Genomic DNA, 18,148 nt, shown 5'->3' on the forward strand with positions numbered 1-18,148 from the left:
CATCTCCCAACAACCGGCGTGAACTCGTGTCCGCTTCCCGTTTGCCCTATCACAGGCGATGGCAAAATGAAACCAATAAGCCACGTTCTAGCATTCGGGGGGGAAGGCGAGAAAGTGGCGTTCTACCAGTCTCTCTCTCTCTCTCTCTCTCTCTCTCTCTCTCTCTCTCTCTCTCTCTCTCTCTCTCTCTCTCTCTCTCTCTCTCTCTTTGTCGAGATTTTAGGGATACATTATAATAATAACATAGAGTCCTATTGATCTTTCAGAGAAGAGAGAGGAAAAAGGACAAGATTTTCCTTTTCTCTCCGACTCCTTCGATAAATGGTTTTCGACTTTGTGAGTTTATGATTCTCTTTAGTCTTCCCGCGCGTTTTCTCTTGGCATTTGACGGATAGAAAAAGGGAAGAATGGAAGAAGAGAAAATGGGATTAAATTAAAAAAAAGATGTGACATTGTTGTGTTGTTAAATTGTCTATTAAATTTCCTATTCCTGATCTAGATATTAATCTTTGGCACCGTCGTTCAATTAGTTCATTATGCATGTTGCATAAGATTTTTTATAATTCTGACCATCCTTTACATTCAGATCTTCTCGGACAGTTCCATCATGTTCGTAATACTAGGTATGCAGTTAATTCCAGGCCTTCTCTATCATGAAGCTCAATACTACACTGTACTCTAGAAGTTTTATTCCAGCTGTGACCAAGTTGTGGAATAATCTTCCTTAATCGCGTAGTTGAATCGGTAGAACTTCATCAGTTTAAACTCGCAGCAAATGTTTTTATGTTGAACAGGCTGACATAAGTCCTTTTATAGTTTATATATCAAATATCTGTTTTATTCTTCTTAATGTTTTTTAAAATATTTCATTTTAATTTTCATTACTTTTTATGTCGTTTATTTATTTCCTTATTTCCTTTTCTCACTGGGCTACTTTTCCCTGTTGCAGCCCTTGGGCTTATAGCAATACTTATATCGTTTATTTATTTCCTTATTTCCTTTTCTTACTGGGCTACTTTTCCCTGTTGCAGCCCTTGGGCTTATAGCATCTTGCTTTTCCAATTTGGGGTTTTAGCTTAGCTAGTAATAATAATAATAATAATAATAATAATAATAATAATAATAATAATAATAATAATAATAATAATAATAATAATAATAGTAAAGTTAAAACTTTCAGCGAATATCTTTATGTTGAACAGGCTGACATGAGTCTCTTATTATAGTTTATATATGAAAGTCGTATTTTGATGTTACTGTTCTTAAAATATTTTATTTTATTTATTCATTCATTCTCTGGTAATTCATTATTTCCTTGTTTCCTTTCCTCACTGGGTTATTTTCCCTGTTGGAACCCATGGGCATATAGAATCCTGCTTTTACAACGAGGGTTGTAGCTTAGCTAACAACAACAATAACACTACTGCTGCTACTACTACTACTACTACTACTACTACTAATAATAATAATAATAATAATAATAATAATAATAATGATAATAATAATATTGGTAATAGTAATAATAATGATAATAATAATAATGATAATGATAATAACAACAATAATAATAATAATAATAATAATAATAATAATAATAATAATAATAATAAGGAAATCGTGATTTACTGTATAACGTAATACACTAAGAACTTTGTGCATCATGACGAATGAAGAAATTGGATTGATTAACATAATGTGCTGAATAACATTATTACCACAAAGTTCGCGTCACATTGAAATTACATTAACAGATAACAGAGTATTGTAATGAATTCCCTCATTCTAATCACCACACCAAGAAGCGATTAGATAAAATATAACAAACTTTTACAAAATAATTTCGTGATATAACTTTTGTTTGGGGTCGGAATTATCATTAAACTTTATCTATTAGCTTAATCACATTTAAAGGTTTAAAGGCCGCTCGTGAATGGCAGAGGCAAGGGACAGTGACATTGTCCTATCAAGCAGGACAATGCCCTAGAGACTAACCATATAACATATTCTCATCATTAATTCATTTCCTTATTTCCTTTCTTCACTGGGCTATTTTTTCCCTATTGGAGCCCTTGGGCTTAAAGCATCTTGGTTTTCCAACTAGGGTTGTAGCTTGGCTAGTAATAATAATAATATGATCGCGCCCAAGCCTCCTCTCCACCCAAGCTAGGGCTAAGGAGGCCCAGGCTCACAAGGACGGTGAGGTTGCAGCAACCAAATGAACTAAGGAGTTTGAGCGGTACTGGGACCTCTGTCTGGCATTCACCAGGCAAGGACGCTACCACCATAATTCCGAATGCGTAAAGCAGCCAACAATCGACTGGTATATAAGTAACATATTTCTAACTGCTTTGATTATTATTATAGTAGTTAGTATTATTACTAGACAATCTACATCTTCCTGGCTAATGCAGTGGTAACGTGTTCGCCTAGCATTCATATGGCCGCAGATCGATCCAAGCCCGGGACCGTAAGTTTATGCTGCTTACTGGGGAAACCACTACTGTGTTTGGGCACCACAGTGGGGGTGTTGTGCTTGCCCGGCTGACGTCCTGGTGAGCATCTATTCTTATGAATCTGGAACTGAAACCAGACACCTTTAAGCTTTAGATAGAAAAGCATAATGTTACAAGCCCAAGGGTTCCAACAGGGAAAGCAGTGCAGAGAGGAAATAGAGAAATAATGAATAAACTGTATATGAGAAGAGGCCAAGTCATGTATAAATCATAAAACGAGTTTTATAGCAACTTGTTCAGCAAAAAAAGTATTTAAAATAAGTTTCAACTTTTGAATTTCGACCGTCTTAATTCGGTTACTACAGCATGAATGAACCATATATTGTTTTGGGATTATTTTAAGGTTGTGATGGCCTATTAGAAACGCCCCTGCTAGGCGTTCTGCCGGACTGCGGTTCGAGTCCCTCTCAAGCTCGATTGTTTCTTGTAGTGTCTACAACCTCACCATCCATGTGAGCTGAGGATTGGGCTTTGGGGGAGGCCTCTAGGTCTACCTGCTGAGTCATTGCCTGGCTCTCTCTCTGGTCTTAGCTTGGGTGGAGAGGGAGCTTGGGCACTGATTATGCGTAATATGGTCAGTCTCTAGGGAATTGTCTTGTCACTGTCCCTTGCCTCTGCCATTCATGAGCACCCTTCAAACCGAGGAAAGACGTTTATGGTGCATTATCCCTTTATTTAAGTATTGGACTTAACCTCAAAACCAATCTAAAGGGTATTAAGCCTGTATGGTTTTATATGGAAACATAAGTAGGTTATAATGTTTGAAAACAATTATCAATATATATATATATATATATATATATATATATATATATATATATATATTATATATATATATTTATATATATATATATATATATATATATATATATATATATATATATATATATATATATATATATATATATATATATATATATATATATATAGGGCTATATGGTATATCGACAATGTTAGAATTTTTATATTTTTGTCTACAAATCATTCGACTAAATTGTTACTTTGATTTTTTGAAATGAACAAAGTAACGAAGCAAACAGTGCTTCACTTAAAAGGTGTTTTGATTATTGTCCCTAAATAAAGAATTTTTGGAGAGAGAGAGAGAGAGAGAGAGAGAGAGAGAGAGAGAGAGAGAGAGAGAGAGAGAGAGAGAGAGAGAGAGAGAGAGAGAGAGAGCAGCTCAACAACTATATGTTCCCTCCTTAGAGTTAAGGATAAACCCAGTAGGATATCCCTCGTGAATATTCGTAAGCAAGAGGACGAAACATTCAGGATATTCCGAGATTATTATTATTATTATTATTATTATTATTATTATTATTATTAGCTAAGCCTTAACCCTAGTTGGGAAAGCAGGAGGCACCCAAGGGCTCCAACAGGGAAAATAGCCCAGTGAGGAAAGTAAATAAGGAAGTAAACTACAATAAAATCATTAAAATAGATCTTTCATATTTAAACAATAAAAACTTTAGAATAACAAGAGGAAGAAAATTAAGATAGATAAGTGTGTTCGAATGTACCCTCAAGCAAGAGATCTCTAAACCCAAGACAGTGGAAGGCTATGGTACAGAGGCTATGGTACTACCCAATACTAGAGAACAATGATTAGATTTTGGAGTGTCCTTCTCTTAGAAGAACTGCTTACCATAGCTAAAGAGTCTCTTCTGCCCATACCAAGAGGAAAGTAGTTACTGAACAATTGCATTACAGTGGTTAGTCTCTTGAACGAAGAAGAATTGTTAGGTAATCTCAATGTTGTTAAGTGGATGAGGAAAGTGGAGAATGTGTAAAGAATATGCCAGACTATTCTGTGTAGTAGATTGAATTTTTTTTTTCTATTTTCTTCCAGGGACGCTCTTCTCACGTCAACCATCAACTGTTTGACAAGCTTTTTGGCAGGCTTTGTGATATTCTCTGTCCTGGGCTACATGGCGCATGTGCAGAACAAACATATCTCTGAAGTGGGACAAGAAGGTTTGTAATGAAAAAAAAATCATATATCTATTAACTTTCACATGCAAATCATATATCATCATCATCATCAGCCACTGATAGTCCACTGCAGAACAAAGGCCTCAGATATATTCCACTCCAGTCTGTTTATGGTCTTTCTATGCCAATCTATACCCGCAGTTTCTTAGCTCATGAATTCATTGTCTTCTCTTCTTTCCCCTGCTTCGCTTGCAATCTTTAGGATCTATTGTGTTATTCTTTTTCTCCATCTATTATCCGTCATTCTCATTATATGTCTTGCACATGTCCATTACTTCCTCTACTTTAGTTTGTTCACGTATCCATGTTGCTCTTTTTCTTTCTCTTGGTGTTAATCCCATTATTATTCTCTCCGTAGCTCTTTGAGTTGTAGTTGAATAATTTATATATATATATATATATATATATATATATATATATATATATATATATATATATATATACATATGCATATATGTATATATATATATATATATATATATATATATATACATATACATATATATATGTATATATGTGTATATATATAAATGTATATGTATATAAATTATATATGTATGTATATATATGTGTATATGTATATAAATTTTATATATATATATATATATATATATATATATATATATATATATATATATATATATATATATATATATATATATATATACACTCATATAATTAATGAATAAGGGTTATTTAGATTTACGTAATACTTTAAAAAAAAAATTGGTAGTGTCTCAGTTAACTTTTGAATTTCAAGTAGACCACATATCTCTGCCAAGTCAGATTGGCACCGTTTTTAGTACAAGTTAACAGTCGAGTAATGTCATCGAGTAGCATTTACTGCAAAGATATATTGCATGGCTAAGTGTTTTCTATTAGATCTCATGATTATAAATTGATAAATTAAATCCTTATGATTATCTCAATACTGTATTACTCAAATGAGAGCCTTTTTTATTATGTTATTTACGAAATTAAGCAAAAACATTTTCATGCTGTGAGCAATTTGTTTTTTCTTGTTCATGTGCAATAGAGAAATTATAGACACTTGAATGATAGAAAGATTAAGTTAAAAACCACTGTTCTATTCTGTGGAATCTTAACCAATCATATTATTATCTTTCTGAACGAATCACTTTGATATTATTATTATTATTGTTATTATTATCATTATTATTATTATTAGCTAAGCTATATCACCAGTCGATAAAAGCAAGATGCTATAAGCCCAAGGGGCCCATCAAGGAAGATGGCCATGCGAGGAAGGGAAATAAGGAAACGGATAGAGTAGTATGCCTGGGTGTAAAGCGGGGTTTACACGATCGAACGGTTCATCGAACCCGGTTGACGAACCTGCTTGTCAAACGGTTCGAAGAGGTGGAGTCAGACACAAATGCATAAGGTTTGTGGACAATGAAGCCCCGCCCACAGAAGTCAGGCGAGAACAGACTTTCCTCGAACCGTTCGATGAGCGTTCGAACATTCCTTCAAACACTTCGACGAACCATTCGACTGTGTGAACCCGCCTTAAGGATTAATATCACTAATAACTATTTCCAGAAGGGTCCATATGATAAAAATCACCTAATTACACAGGTCCAGGCTTGGTCTTCACTGTATATCCAGAGGCCATCGCCACCATGACGGGGTCCGTGTTCTGGTCCATCATATTCTTCTTGATGCTGATCACGCTGGGTAAGTTTTAACTACCAACCCTTCCTTCGTCTTCTTCTTTGTCTGCATCTTTTCCCACTTCTATGTGGGGTCTATGTTTTTGGCCAGCGTTCTCTATCTACCTCTGTCCCACACTTCATCACCGGTTAATCCCTTAGATCGAAGGTCATCCTTAATACAGTCCATCCACCTTCGCTTTGGTCTCCCTCTCCTCCTGTTGCCTGTACCTCCATTTCCATCACTCTCCTCCCAATATACTGTTCATCTCTTCTCGTGACATGACCATACCACCTCAGTCTACTTTCTTGGATCTTATCTGATAGTTCTCTAACTCCTTAACTACCAACCCTTCCCTTTTTACCTTTTTCTATTCTTTTACTTTTTTTACTTGAAGTTGATAGTGCTGTCAGTTCCCCTCAAGTGGTTCACTGTCGGCATTATATGCGGGTCAAAGTAGCTCATTCATGCTCTACCGCTTCCTCGCTTCATCCATGCTGTCCTAAGTCTCAACTCAAGTAAAACTATACTCAATTTTTTTAATGAGGTGCATTTGCACTGACTCGCTGCGGTGCCCTTTTAGCTCGGAAAAGTTTCCTGGTCGCTGATTGGCTAGAGTCATCTTGTCCAGCCAATCAGCGATCAGGAAACTTTTCCGAGTTAAAAGGGCACCCCTGCTAGTCGGTGCAAATCTGCCTCACTAAAAAGAATTGACTATAGAGGGATGCTTAATAGAGAGCATGCCTTCCCCCACACCAAGCAATCTTATTTTGCTCTTAACTCCACTGCGTACTTGTAATTAAATGTATTTATTTCAAAATCTAATGGATATGTCCTTGGGTCATACCCCGCATGTCCACCAATTCGTTGAAATTAGTTCAGCAGTTTTTTATTATCATTATTCACAAACAAGTAAACAAACAGAATATTTGTCATTTACTTAACATTGTAATTATTTTCAAAGTATTGCTGCGTGCCAATCCAATAATTTTTGTCCACGTTTAAAGGCTTAAAGGCTGCTCATGAATGGCAGAGGCAAGGGACAGTGACATTGCCATATCAAGCAGGACAGTGTCCAATAGATCAGCGCCCAAGCCTCCCTCTACATCCAAGCTAGGACCAGGGAGGGCCAGGCAATGGCTGCTGATGACTTAGCAGGTAGATCTATTGGTTCCCCCAAACACCCCATCCGTAGCTCACAAGGATGGTGAGGTTGCAGCGACCTAAGAAACTAACGAGTTTGAGCGGGACTCGAACCCCAGTCTGGCAATCACCAGTCTGGGACGTTACCACATTGGTCACCACAACCCTATTTTCTTCTTATTAATTATGTTAAGCTTTTTTATTATCCATTGGGAACCATTAAACTTTTAATACCTATTAACCTGGGTCTCAACCCCCCCCCCCCTCCCATTGCCAATTTGCGTTATGGCAAGTTGCGTCGGTTTATTAATTAGCTTCCAATTATTGGATATTATCCTATTAGCTTTAATAATCGTCGTCCTGAAGTTCATTATAACTGCCACTATGCTCTGTGAGTGCGACTGTAGCCTAATTGTGCAAGGTGTCAATAAACAGGTGCAAAATAAATGAATAGTTTAGAGTCTTTTAATAAGTGTCGTTTGGTTAGGGAGATCAGACATTTAAAAATCATCTCTCTCCTTTTCATTTGGAATCTTGTATTTTCTTAATGATAGAATTTTTATCATAATGCAAAGTTAAGTTGTATTTAATGGTTTTTTTTTTAGGTTTGGTAACATAAGAAAATTTTCTAGACTGAAACTACTGTATATTACACTTCAGATGACCATTTGATTACGCAGCTATTTTTCTTAAATCTCATTTTCATCATATTTAACATATTGTAGATTAACTTCAACTTAATTATTCTTTACACGACTCCTCCAAAGTTTGAGTTGGGTTTTGTATTTTTGTAGTTGTAGGTCTTTATGTAGTATTTCTCCAATGGGGGGGGGGGAGTATTTCAGCTATTTTGCCTTCACCACAATCGAATATTTTGCAAAGGGCATATATTCATCCCTGTTTGTTTGTTAGTATATATATTTCTTTGTGATCAACTTTACACAAAAACTAGTGTACTGATTTTGATTAAACTTGGTAGTCTTGTTGGGTATGACTGAAGGATGAATCTGTAACATTTTAGATAAAGTACATTAAAGTACAAGTATGCAGCAGTACTTTGAAAATAATCGCAATGTCGAGTAAATTCCAAATATTTTTTTAGTCCATTTTTTGTTTGTGAACAACATTACGCAAAATCCCCTTTGCCAAATTTGACGAAGTTTGTTGAAAATATAGAGTATGACCCAAGGACAAATCCATTAGATTTTGAAGAAAATACATCAAAGTACAAATACGCAGGGGAGTTAAGAATAAAATAAAACATATATACACGTATACATATGATCTGTCCCATACTAGGACCAAGGAGTGCCAGGTAATGGCTCTGATGACTCAGTAGATAGACCTATAGACTCCTTTAAACCCCCTCCCCCATTCCATAGCTCACAAAGATGGTGAGGTTACAGCAACCAAAGGAACTAACAAATTTGAGCTGGACTCAAACCCCAGCCTGGCGATCACCAGGCAAGGACGTTACCAACAGGCCACCACAACCTGGTTTTTTAAAGGAAAGGCAATGGATGTGAGGTGGTTTATCAAGAGATTGCCTGTTATTCATCTTATTCTTTACTCCATCTTTAAAAACACCACTGATGTCCTCTTTGTGAATACTATAGTTATTTTTATAACGATATTGTTATCAGTTTTCTATTTCGCTTTTATAGTTCCTTCTTTACTTCTCTTTAGTTTCCCTATGTTTTCTACTTTTCCTTTTATGTCCTTAGAGGCACTATTCTGTTTTCCAACTAGTATTGTCGCTTAGCTTGTAATAATGATAACATTGATGATGGTATAATAATACTCCCTCTCATTTTAGGTCTGGACAGCACCTTCGGGGGTCTGGAAGCCATGATAACAGGGCTCTGTGATGAGTACCCACGACTTCTTGGAAGGCACAGAGAAGTTTTCGTCTTTTTCCTTCTCATTTTCATCTATATTTGTGCTCTACCAACCACCACATATGTAAGTTAAAAAGTAATATATTTTTATGGGTCTTCTCAATTATGGAGATTTCAAGTACCTTTGCTATATATCATTTATGAATAAGTCAAATTTAACATGTTTTGAAACTGAACTAAGACCAATATGTAAATCCTTTTATAGCTGAAAATGACAATTCCTTACAATCTGATAGCTGAAAATGACAATTCCTTACAATCTGATAGCTGAAAATGACAATTCCTTACAATCTGATAGCTGAAAATGACAATTCCTTACAATCTGATAGCTGAAAATGACAATTCCTTACCATCTGATAGTTGAAAATGACAATTCCTTACCTTCTGATAGCTGAAAATGACAATTCCTTACCAGCTGATAGCTGAAAATGACAATTCCTTACCCTCGGATAGGTTAACTTAACAATTTCTTCTCATAAATTCAAGAAAAGTAAAAACATAACAGAGGTATCCAAGTTAGCCTTCTACTCCAATCATAATAGATTTGCTAATGGTGCTAAAAAAACTTGTCATTTGACTTTTGCTGGAAAGACAAAATTAGTAATCTTTTGTTGCTCTTATTATAGAAAAACATGGGAAAGGCTTTACTAATAAATGAATGCTGTTTTATATAGCAAAACTCTGTTTTTTTCGAAAATTACCTTTATTTCCCCTGCAAATAAATAGTTAATAAGATATACCCTCATATGGTTATGGGAGCCACCCAGTGGAAACTAGGGCTTTTTGGGTGGGGAAAATTTACTGCCGAATCGATAAATACCTAAAACTTAACCTAACCTTTTCTTCTCTATCAGTTATTCTGTGGATGCATAATAAATCCATTAAAAATTACTAAAAGTATTGGCATTCTATTCCCCTGAAATATTTATTTCATACTTTTGTTTACATCTAGGGCTGTGACCTGGGAAAGGGGGTCCTGTGGAAATAAAGGTCAAATTTGTTGAAAGCACAATATTTACTGTAGGAAAAAGTTGTTATTTCTATTGAAAATTTACTTCTGTGTTGTTCTATAACTTTACCATTTTGTTAGCAAAATATGGGGGAAAGTCTCCTCCAAGCAAGTTGACCTACATTGGCCAGTATATGAGATTTTGATGTTTGGATAGATCTTATTTGAGTTGTAGTAATTTGGTTATTATTGGTTTCGTTTCATAAAAACAAAGTCTTAAGAGGTCAGAAGAAGCTGTGTGAGTCATTCACAGACACTCTGAACTTGTTAATAAATGTCTAGATCACTCCTGTGGAAAGTATAGAAATGTTTTAGTAGATTTTAGTTTAATAATTATGTTTTTCCGTTCTCATGCAAATGTTTCGATGATATGTTTTACCTGTTTTTATTTCTATTCAGATGAAGAAGTACTGTAATGGAGTTTTTGTTCCGTAACCGAAATATAAACCACACTATTTAAATAGGGTATTACTTTCGGCGTAGCTGAAATGGCAAGCCATTAGAATTTTAACGAGGGTTTACTACCCCCTCGCTAGTTAGCGAGGGGGTAGGGGAGGGGTAGCTAGCTACCCCTCCCCCCTCACACATCGGTGAACTAGTTCACTTTACTTTTGGCTCGGGTGATGAGCAGACATGTCTGCTCCCACCCTCGCTTTGGCAGCCATTAATGCTTTTTGTCTTTTACTTACTTTTTCTTATACTTAATATAAATATAAACATTCTTTATGTTTATGTATATATTTGTGTATAGAAATATAGTAAGTTTCCTTTTCAGTGTTTGTGCTGTGTGTGTAGTGTACGACAACGTCACCGTCGCAGTACCAGGCCACCACGGTTTCACTTCATGGGGCGCGGCCTCTCCCTTGGTCCTTCGGTCATTCCTTCGGCTTCCGATAATTCGGACCCCGTGGGGAATTGTCATCGCTGGACTTTCTTCATTCATCTGTTTTCTCCGCTGTTCCCTATGAGGAATTTGGATTCTCAGCGGAGGGAACGTGGGAGTTTAGATTGATTACGGTCTCTCTCTCTCTACTCGAGGTCGTTCACCCTTTTACTACTACTACGTACTATTACGGAAGCTTCTTTCCCGTGCGGGTTGGGTTGCTTTCCATTTATTTGTCTTAATTATTTTTAATGAAATCTAATTGTTTTTTAACTTGTCAGCATTCTTGGAGAACACTTCCCTTCGGGGGTCAGTGGTTCCTACTATTTGTGAACATTCTTAGATGAATTACATAATTATAATTCTGTTATAATACTGTTTTTGTTACAGTTTTCCCCCCTCCCCCTTCTTCCGTGAATGTCAGGGGGAAGAGGGCGCATACTTAATTTGTAACTCTAATGTTTCTATTCCCTCAGGGTTTTCTCTTTGGAGTTCCTCCCGGGGGAATTTCTGTTAACTAATTATTTATTTTATTTTCCCAGTTAACGATGCAGTTTTTCTTCGTTGACTAAGTGTGCCAACGAAGCAGAGCTGCCCTGTTGGTGCCTGGAGAGTCTGCTGTTGCTGCCGTCTCTCTAGGACATCATCATGGGCGTGTTCCCTTCTCTTAGAGTTCTCCCGTGACAGTCAGCTCTTTAGTTCATCTTAGAACGCTAAGGAGGTTCGCCTCCAGGGGTAGGTAACTTCCCTTCCAAGGGAGGTTCGCCTCCAGGGGTAGGTAACTTCCCTTCCAAGGGAGGTTCCCTTCCCAGGTGTGAGTTTTTTCCCCTGCAGAGGGGGAACTTCTCATACCTTAATAATTCCTGGATGGGTTTTCCTGGTCCTCAGGCGGTTTGCTCTTGGTGCTGAGCGGCCGCACTTGTAACCATGCTCAAGGAGCTGAGCGGTTGCAAGGGCAGGCGTTGAAAACTTCAGGTGGCTATGCTCTTGGGGCTGAGCGGTCGCACCTGCAGCTATGCTCAAGGGGCTGAGCAGCTGCAGGATCTGTCTTGTGACCTCACTCGTTCGCGAGGGAGGCCACTCATAAGGACTCCTCTTCGGAGGATTGCTCCTTATAGGTCAGCTTGCTGATCCAACGGCCCTAAGGGGCGCCATCACCAGTGTCATCAAGTCTCTTGTACGAAGTGTTCTCCTCTCTCGTTCGCGAGAGAGGCCACTCATAGAGACTCCTCTTCGGAGGATTGTTCCCGTTTAGACCAGCCTGCTGTTCGGGACCTCTCCGCAGTTTGTTCGCCATCTCCTAGATCTGCTGACCTGCCGTCTCCATTCCTGGCTGCTGATGCTGTGGGCGCCCACGCACCCCGTTACCCAACCGACACCAGTCCCTTCGGGGCAAAAGTGGCTTTCTCACACTGTGAGTAAGTTCCTTAAGCGCCAGGTATCCCCTGCGCGCCAACGTTTTCCTGCGCGCAAGCGCTCTCTGACTGTTCCTGCTGTTCCTGAGACTTCCATCCAGAGGAATCCTGTTCACGGGACTATTCCTGAGTTAGCGCATAGGCGCTCACTAGAACTTTCAGTGTTGATCGTCCAAGTTCCTGATCGTCCTGTCAGCTGTCCCTTCATCCTAGTGCGCGCGCTCATGCTCGCCGACGATCTTCTTACGCCAACGATCTTCCTACGCGCGCAAGCGCCGACGATCTTCTTGCACGCGTAAGCACCGATGATCTTCTTGGCCGATGATCTTCTTTCGCGAGCGAGCGCTGACGATCTTCTTACGCATGCAAGCGCCGACTATCTTCTTACGCTCGCAAGCGCCGACAATCTTCAAGCGCCGACGATCTTCTTGGCAGCCAATCTTCTTTCTCCCACTGCACCAATGGGAGAAACCCCACCTTGACCAGGAAAATCGTCCCGTGTTGGGGCGAGAAGAGCCCTCAGACTTCGTTGTTGGAGTCCCGTATCCCTCCTAGGAGGGAATCGAAGGACTAAGAGTCCCCCCAAGTAGAGCCTTTGGGGATGGGAGACTTTGCTGCCAGCTCTCCAGGGGGAGAGCAGCAAGAGTCAGAGCATGCCTTCTGGCAGGTCTTGGCTCTGATCAGGCATCTCAACGGGGTCAAGGACCCTGAGTTTCCTCCTCGTGAGGTCAAGGACACGGTCCTGGACCGAGTCTTTGGCACTCAGAAAATCGCTAAGGCCAGTGCGGTTTTGCCCTGGTCCCAAGGGGTGAAGAGTGCCTAGGGATAAGGTTGACAGCCAGCTCTCCGAGCTCGCCTCCTCCAGCCATTCCACTACTGGCAACAAGCTCCTCCCACCTCCACCAGAGGAAGTATTTTGAGATCATGGAGGAGTCTGGCTTAGCTCTTCCGTTGCACTCTGTGAAAGAGCTTACCAGGGGAGTCGCACTCGAGAGACTCTCTAGCCAGCAAGTGACCTTCTCGGCGACAGAGATCCTAACCCAGGAGAAGGTCCCGAAGTGCGCCATGCAGGCTACTTCATGGCTGGACGTCTGGTTGGGGTCTCTTGGCATCCTGTTGCGATCCGAAGATTTGTCCAAAGAAAGCACCAGGAAGGCACCGGAGACCTTCCTCCTTTCGGGCTCCTGCACCATTGAGTTCTGGCCCACCAAGCCTCGAACTTGTGGGCCAATTCGATCTTGAAAGGACGTGATGCGGTGGCAGAAGGATTCCTTTCGAGGGTCCCGGCCTTCGAAGTCAGCAAGCTCAGACACTCTTCCCTTATGGGAAAGAGTCGGTTTGAGCCCAAAGATGTGGAACAGGAAGCTGAGAGGTGGAGGAAATCCAATCAGGACTCTCTCTAAAGGGCTCTCACAACGAAGCCCTACAAACCTCCAGCACCTCAACAACTTCACCCGTCCAAGACGACGTAATTGGCAGTGGCAGCAAAGACAACGGTGTCCAAACAGCAGCCGTTTCCTGTCAAAAACAAGAAGGGCAAAAAGCCAGGGGTGACAAGAATCCTAGAGGCAGTGGCCGAGGCCGCAAACGCTACGATTGGCAATCCCCCTGCATGTCTACCAGTCGGACGATGCCTACAAAGTTGGGCATTCAGGTGGCAGCAACTCGGGGCCGATTCCTGGACGATTTCCGTAATCAGTCAGGGATATCGCGTCCTGTTCACAACATCTCTACCTCCTCTGACAGCGAATCCAGTGTTGTTGAGCTCTTAGGCCATGGGATCGGCAAAGGGGCTAGCCCTACGGGTAGAAGTCGAGACCATGCTAAAGAAGGATGCTCTCCAAGAGATCGTCGCCGGTTCCCCAGGCTTCTTCAGTCGACTCTTTCTTGTAAAAAAGGCGTCTGGAGGCTGGAGACCCGTCATCGACCTCTCATCTCTGTGCAGGTTTGTCAAACAAACTCCGTTCAGCATGGAGACAGCAGACACGGTCAGACTTGTAGTGAGAACACAAGACTTCATGTGTACACTGGATCAGAAGGATGCGTACTTCCAGATCCCAATCCATCCGTCTTCAAGGAAGTACTTAAGATTCAGCCTAGACAACAAGATCTACCAGTTCAAGGTGCTGTGTTTCGGTCTCCACAGCACCTCAGGTATTCACCAGGGTGTTCACCCTGATCTCTTCGTGGGCACACAGGATCGTCATCCGTCTCCTCCATTATCTGGATGACTGGCTGATCCTGTCAGACTCGGAGTCGACCCTTCTTCGACACTGGGACAAGCTTCTGAGACTTTGCCAAGATCTAGGGATCATGGTAAATCTCGAGAAGTCTTCTCTGCCTCCATCCCAACGACTGGTATATCTAGGCATGATCTTGGACACCAATCTCCACAAAGCCTTTCCATCAGACGACAGGATAGCAAGGCTGTGGAGGGTCGCAGATCCTTTCCTCAGACGAGAAGAACTCCCAGCCCAATCATGGTTACGTCTTCTCAGTCACCTTTCCTCTCTAGCCCGTCTAGTTCCAAGTGGGCGCCTCAGGATGAGATCCCTGCAATGGCGGCCCAAGTCCCGGTGGAATCAAGGTCACGATTCCCTGGACGTTTTGGTCCCTTTGGGTCCTGCAGAACGGACGGACCTTCAGTGGTGGGTGACAGACGAAAACCTCCGAAAGGGAGTGGATCTTCTCGTCCTCCCCCCGGATTTGATGCTGTTCTCGGACGCCTCAAAAGAAGGGTGGGGGCCCCACGTCCTGAACCACAGGACCTCAGGCCTATGGTCAGAATCAGAAAAGTGCCTCCACATAAACCTGCTAGAGATAAAGGCCGTATTTCTGGCACTTCAACAGTTCCAACAGTATCTGGCGATTCACTCCATGGTGGTGAGGAGCGACAACACCACGGTAGTGGCTTACATCAACAAGCATGGAGGAACCTTTTCACAACAGCTATCCCATCTTGCAGTAAAGATACTGAGATGGACCGAAGTCCGCTCATTTCCACTATCGGCTCACTTCATTTCGGGCAAAAGGAATGTGCTCGCCGACAGTCTGAGCAGGGCATCCCAGATAGTGTGTACCGAGTGGTCTTTGGATCGTCTAGTAGCCAACAAAGTCCTGACTTTGTGGGGGTCCCCGACGGTGGATCCGTTTGCGACAGCCTTGAATTTCAAGCTTCCGCTGTACTGCTCCCCAGACCCGGACCCCAAGGCACTCTGGCAAGATGCCTTCCAAAAACGGTGGGTCAACATCGGCGTTTGTGCCTTCCCCCGTTCTGTCTGATGAGAAGGGTGCTCAACAAGACTAGAATATCGGTCGACCTGTCAATGACCTTAGTAGCTCCGCTATGGCATCACGCAGAGTGGTTCCCGGACCTTCTGCAGCTCCTGACGGAACTCCCGAGAGAAGTCCCTCCTCGACATGAGCTACTCAAACAACCACACTCCAACATCTCCCACAAAGCAGTAGCATCGGTGTGGCTTCACGCCTGGAGACTATCGAACATCTCCTCACATAGAGAGGGTTTTCGCAACATGTTGCGGAAAGGATGTCTCGACACCTGCGAAAGTCATCCGCAGGAGTCTACCCTGGCGAAGTCGAGAGTCTTCTGTGGTTGGTGTCGTGGAAGGGGTATCTCTCCACTCGATGCCACTATTCTAGCAATAGCGGAGTTTCTCATGTATTTGCGGGAAGAGATGGGCCTTTCAGTCTCGGCAGTGAAAGGCTATTACTCAGCCTTAAGTCTTGCCTTCAGGCTAAAAGGATTGGACATTTCCCCCTCGCTGGAACCACTCATACGAAGTTATGAACTTACCTGCCCTCAGTCGGAAGTGAGACCTCCTCCAGGGAGCGTGGTTCGAGTCCTCAGGTCTCTTAAGAGGCCTCCGTCGAACCATTACGCCAGGCTTCTGATCGCCACCTTACTTAGAAGACGGTGTTCCTACTTGCTTTGGCCTCGGCCAAGCGAGTCAGCGAACTTCATGGTCTCCCATATGACATCGCCCATTCAAGGGGATGGGTAAAGGTAACGTTCAGGTTCGTCCCTGAGTTTGTGGCTAAGACTCGAAATCCAGGAGTGCCGGACCCCCGGTTCGACTATTTCCGGATTTCGAATCTCTGTTTTGTAACAGATGACCCAGACCATCTCCTACTGTGCCCAGTAAGGAGTCTGAGGCTCTATCTAAGAGAACAGCTGCAATTCGTCCTCGAGTGCAAGCATTGTTTGTGAGCACAGGAAGGACGAAGAGGAGGGTCACTAAGAACACTATTTCAGGATAAATTTGCAGGGTCATCCACCATTCCCTGAATCCAGACCCTCCTCCATCACGTCGCCCTAGAGCACATGATGTCAGAGGCATCGCTACGTCCCTGGCATTCAAGAGAAACTACTCAGTGACACAGGTTCTACAAGCAGAGGTTTGGAAGCGTCAAACGACCTTCACAGCCCACTACCTGCAGGACATGACCCACAGGAGGCTCGATATGTTCTCTATCGGCCCTGTGGTGGCTGCACAACAGCTGGTTTAAACCTCAGGATCTTTAATGGACAAGCAGCAAAAGGTTAAGGGCATTGTTACCCGGTGTTAGTCTGCATGAATGAAAAGATATGCCTGGCCCTTATTCTTTTCTTCATCCTCCCCTCTCTTGGGGAAAGCAGCATCCTGGGTTCTCTGCACAGCTGATCTCAAACCACTGCAGGTAAACCATGCTTCGTTGTGTTCCTAGTATTAAGATAATACTGTTGCGTCCCCCATACCCTTATGAGGTGGTATTGGGAACGTCCTAACCTAGAATTCCATCTAATGGACTCCAGGTCAACTTCCAAGGACGAGTCACACTTCATTCCTTCACACACACTCTTACGTAGGCCGCGGTCCTTGCAGAGTAAGGTACTGTACTTGCGAGGTGCAGGGACTCCTTATATCGAGTTCTACACACTCAGATACTGAGTCCCTGGGCAAAAGCCAAAAAGCCAGTAACGGCTGGGACTTACCACCCTTCCTAAGGGTTAAGTCACCCTATTTAAATAGCTTGGTTTGTATTTCGGTTACGGAACAAATGACATTCGTAGATAATCTGTATTTTTCCTAACCATACAAACCTTAGCTATTTAATCAAACTTGCCCGCCAGCCCTGTCCCCCGGGAAGTCCTACCTCTAAGCAAAGTGAACTAGTTCACTGGTGTGTGAGGGGGGAGGGGTAGCTAGCTACCCCTCCCCTACCCCCTCGCTAACTAGCGAGGGGGTAGTAAACCCTCATTAAAATTCTAATAGCTCGCCATTTCAGCTACGCCGAAAGTAATGTCCTATTTAAATAGCTAAGGTTTGTATGGTTAGGAAAAATACAAATTATCTACGAATTTGTCATATTCTATGTTAAATTTCCAGTTATCATAATACTGTATACTGTACAGTGTGTTAGATCAAAAGGACTGATCTGTCAATCATCAGGTTTCAGTACATTTTATATCCCTTTCTGTGAGTCAGATAAAACTGGACTTGAGAATGTTTTTTTAAACTTCTCTTTTCAATATGATTTAGAAAAAAACGTGAAATCAAAATTTGTCAGAAATCTTACCGCCATATTATATTCTTATATTTTTGTTTTATTAATACAGTAAT

The 18,148-nt window shown here is 41.5% G+C and overlaps 1 protein-coding gene across 1 annotated transcript in view; it reads left to right on the forward strand.

Moving 5' to 3' along the window:
* The window catches only part of SerT (Serotonin transporter), a 107,038-nt gene that overhangs the window by 26,243 nt on the left and 62,647 nt on the right, over positions 1-18,148 (forward strand). Inside the window, exons 4-6 of the mRNA XM_068361997.1 lie at positions 4,363-4,487; positions 6,105-6,203; positions 9,139-9,284. Of these exons, the coding sequence (XP_068218098.1) occupies positions 4,363-4,487; positions 6,105-6,203; positions 9,139-9,284 (370 nt within the window). The remainder of the gene's footprint in view (positions 1-4,362; positions 4,488-6,104; positions 6,204-9,138; positions 9,285-18,148) is intronic.

The sequence above is a fragment of the Palaemon carinicauda genome, chromosome 38, assembly GCF_036898095.1.
Source record: "Palaemon carinicauda isolate YSFRI2023 chromosome 38, ASM3689809v2, whole genome shotgun sequence".
In the NCBI taxonomy this organism is placed as follows: domain Eukaryota; kingdom Metazoa; phylum Arthropoda; class Malacostraca; order Decapoda; family Palaemonidae; genus Palaemon; species Palaemon carinicauda.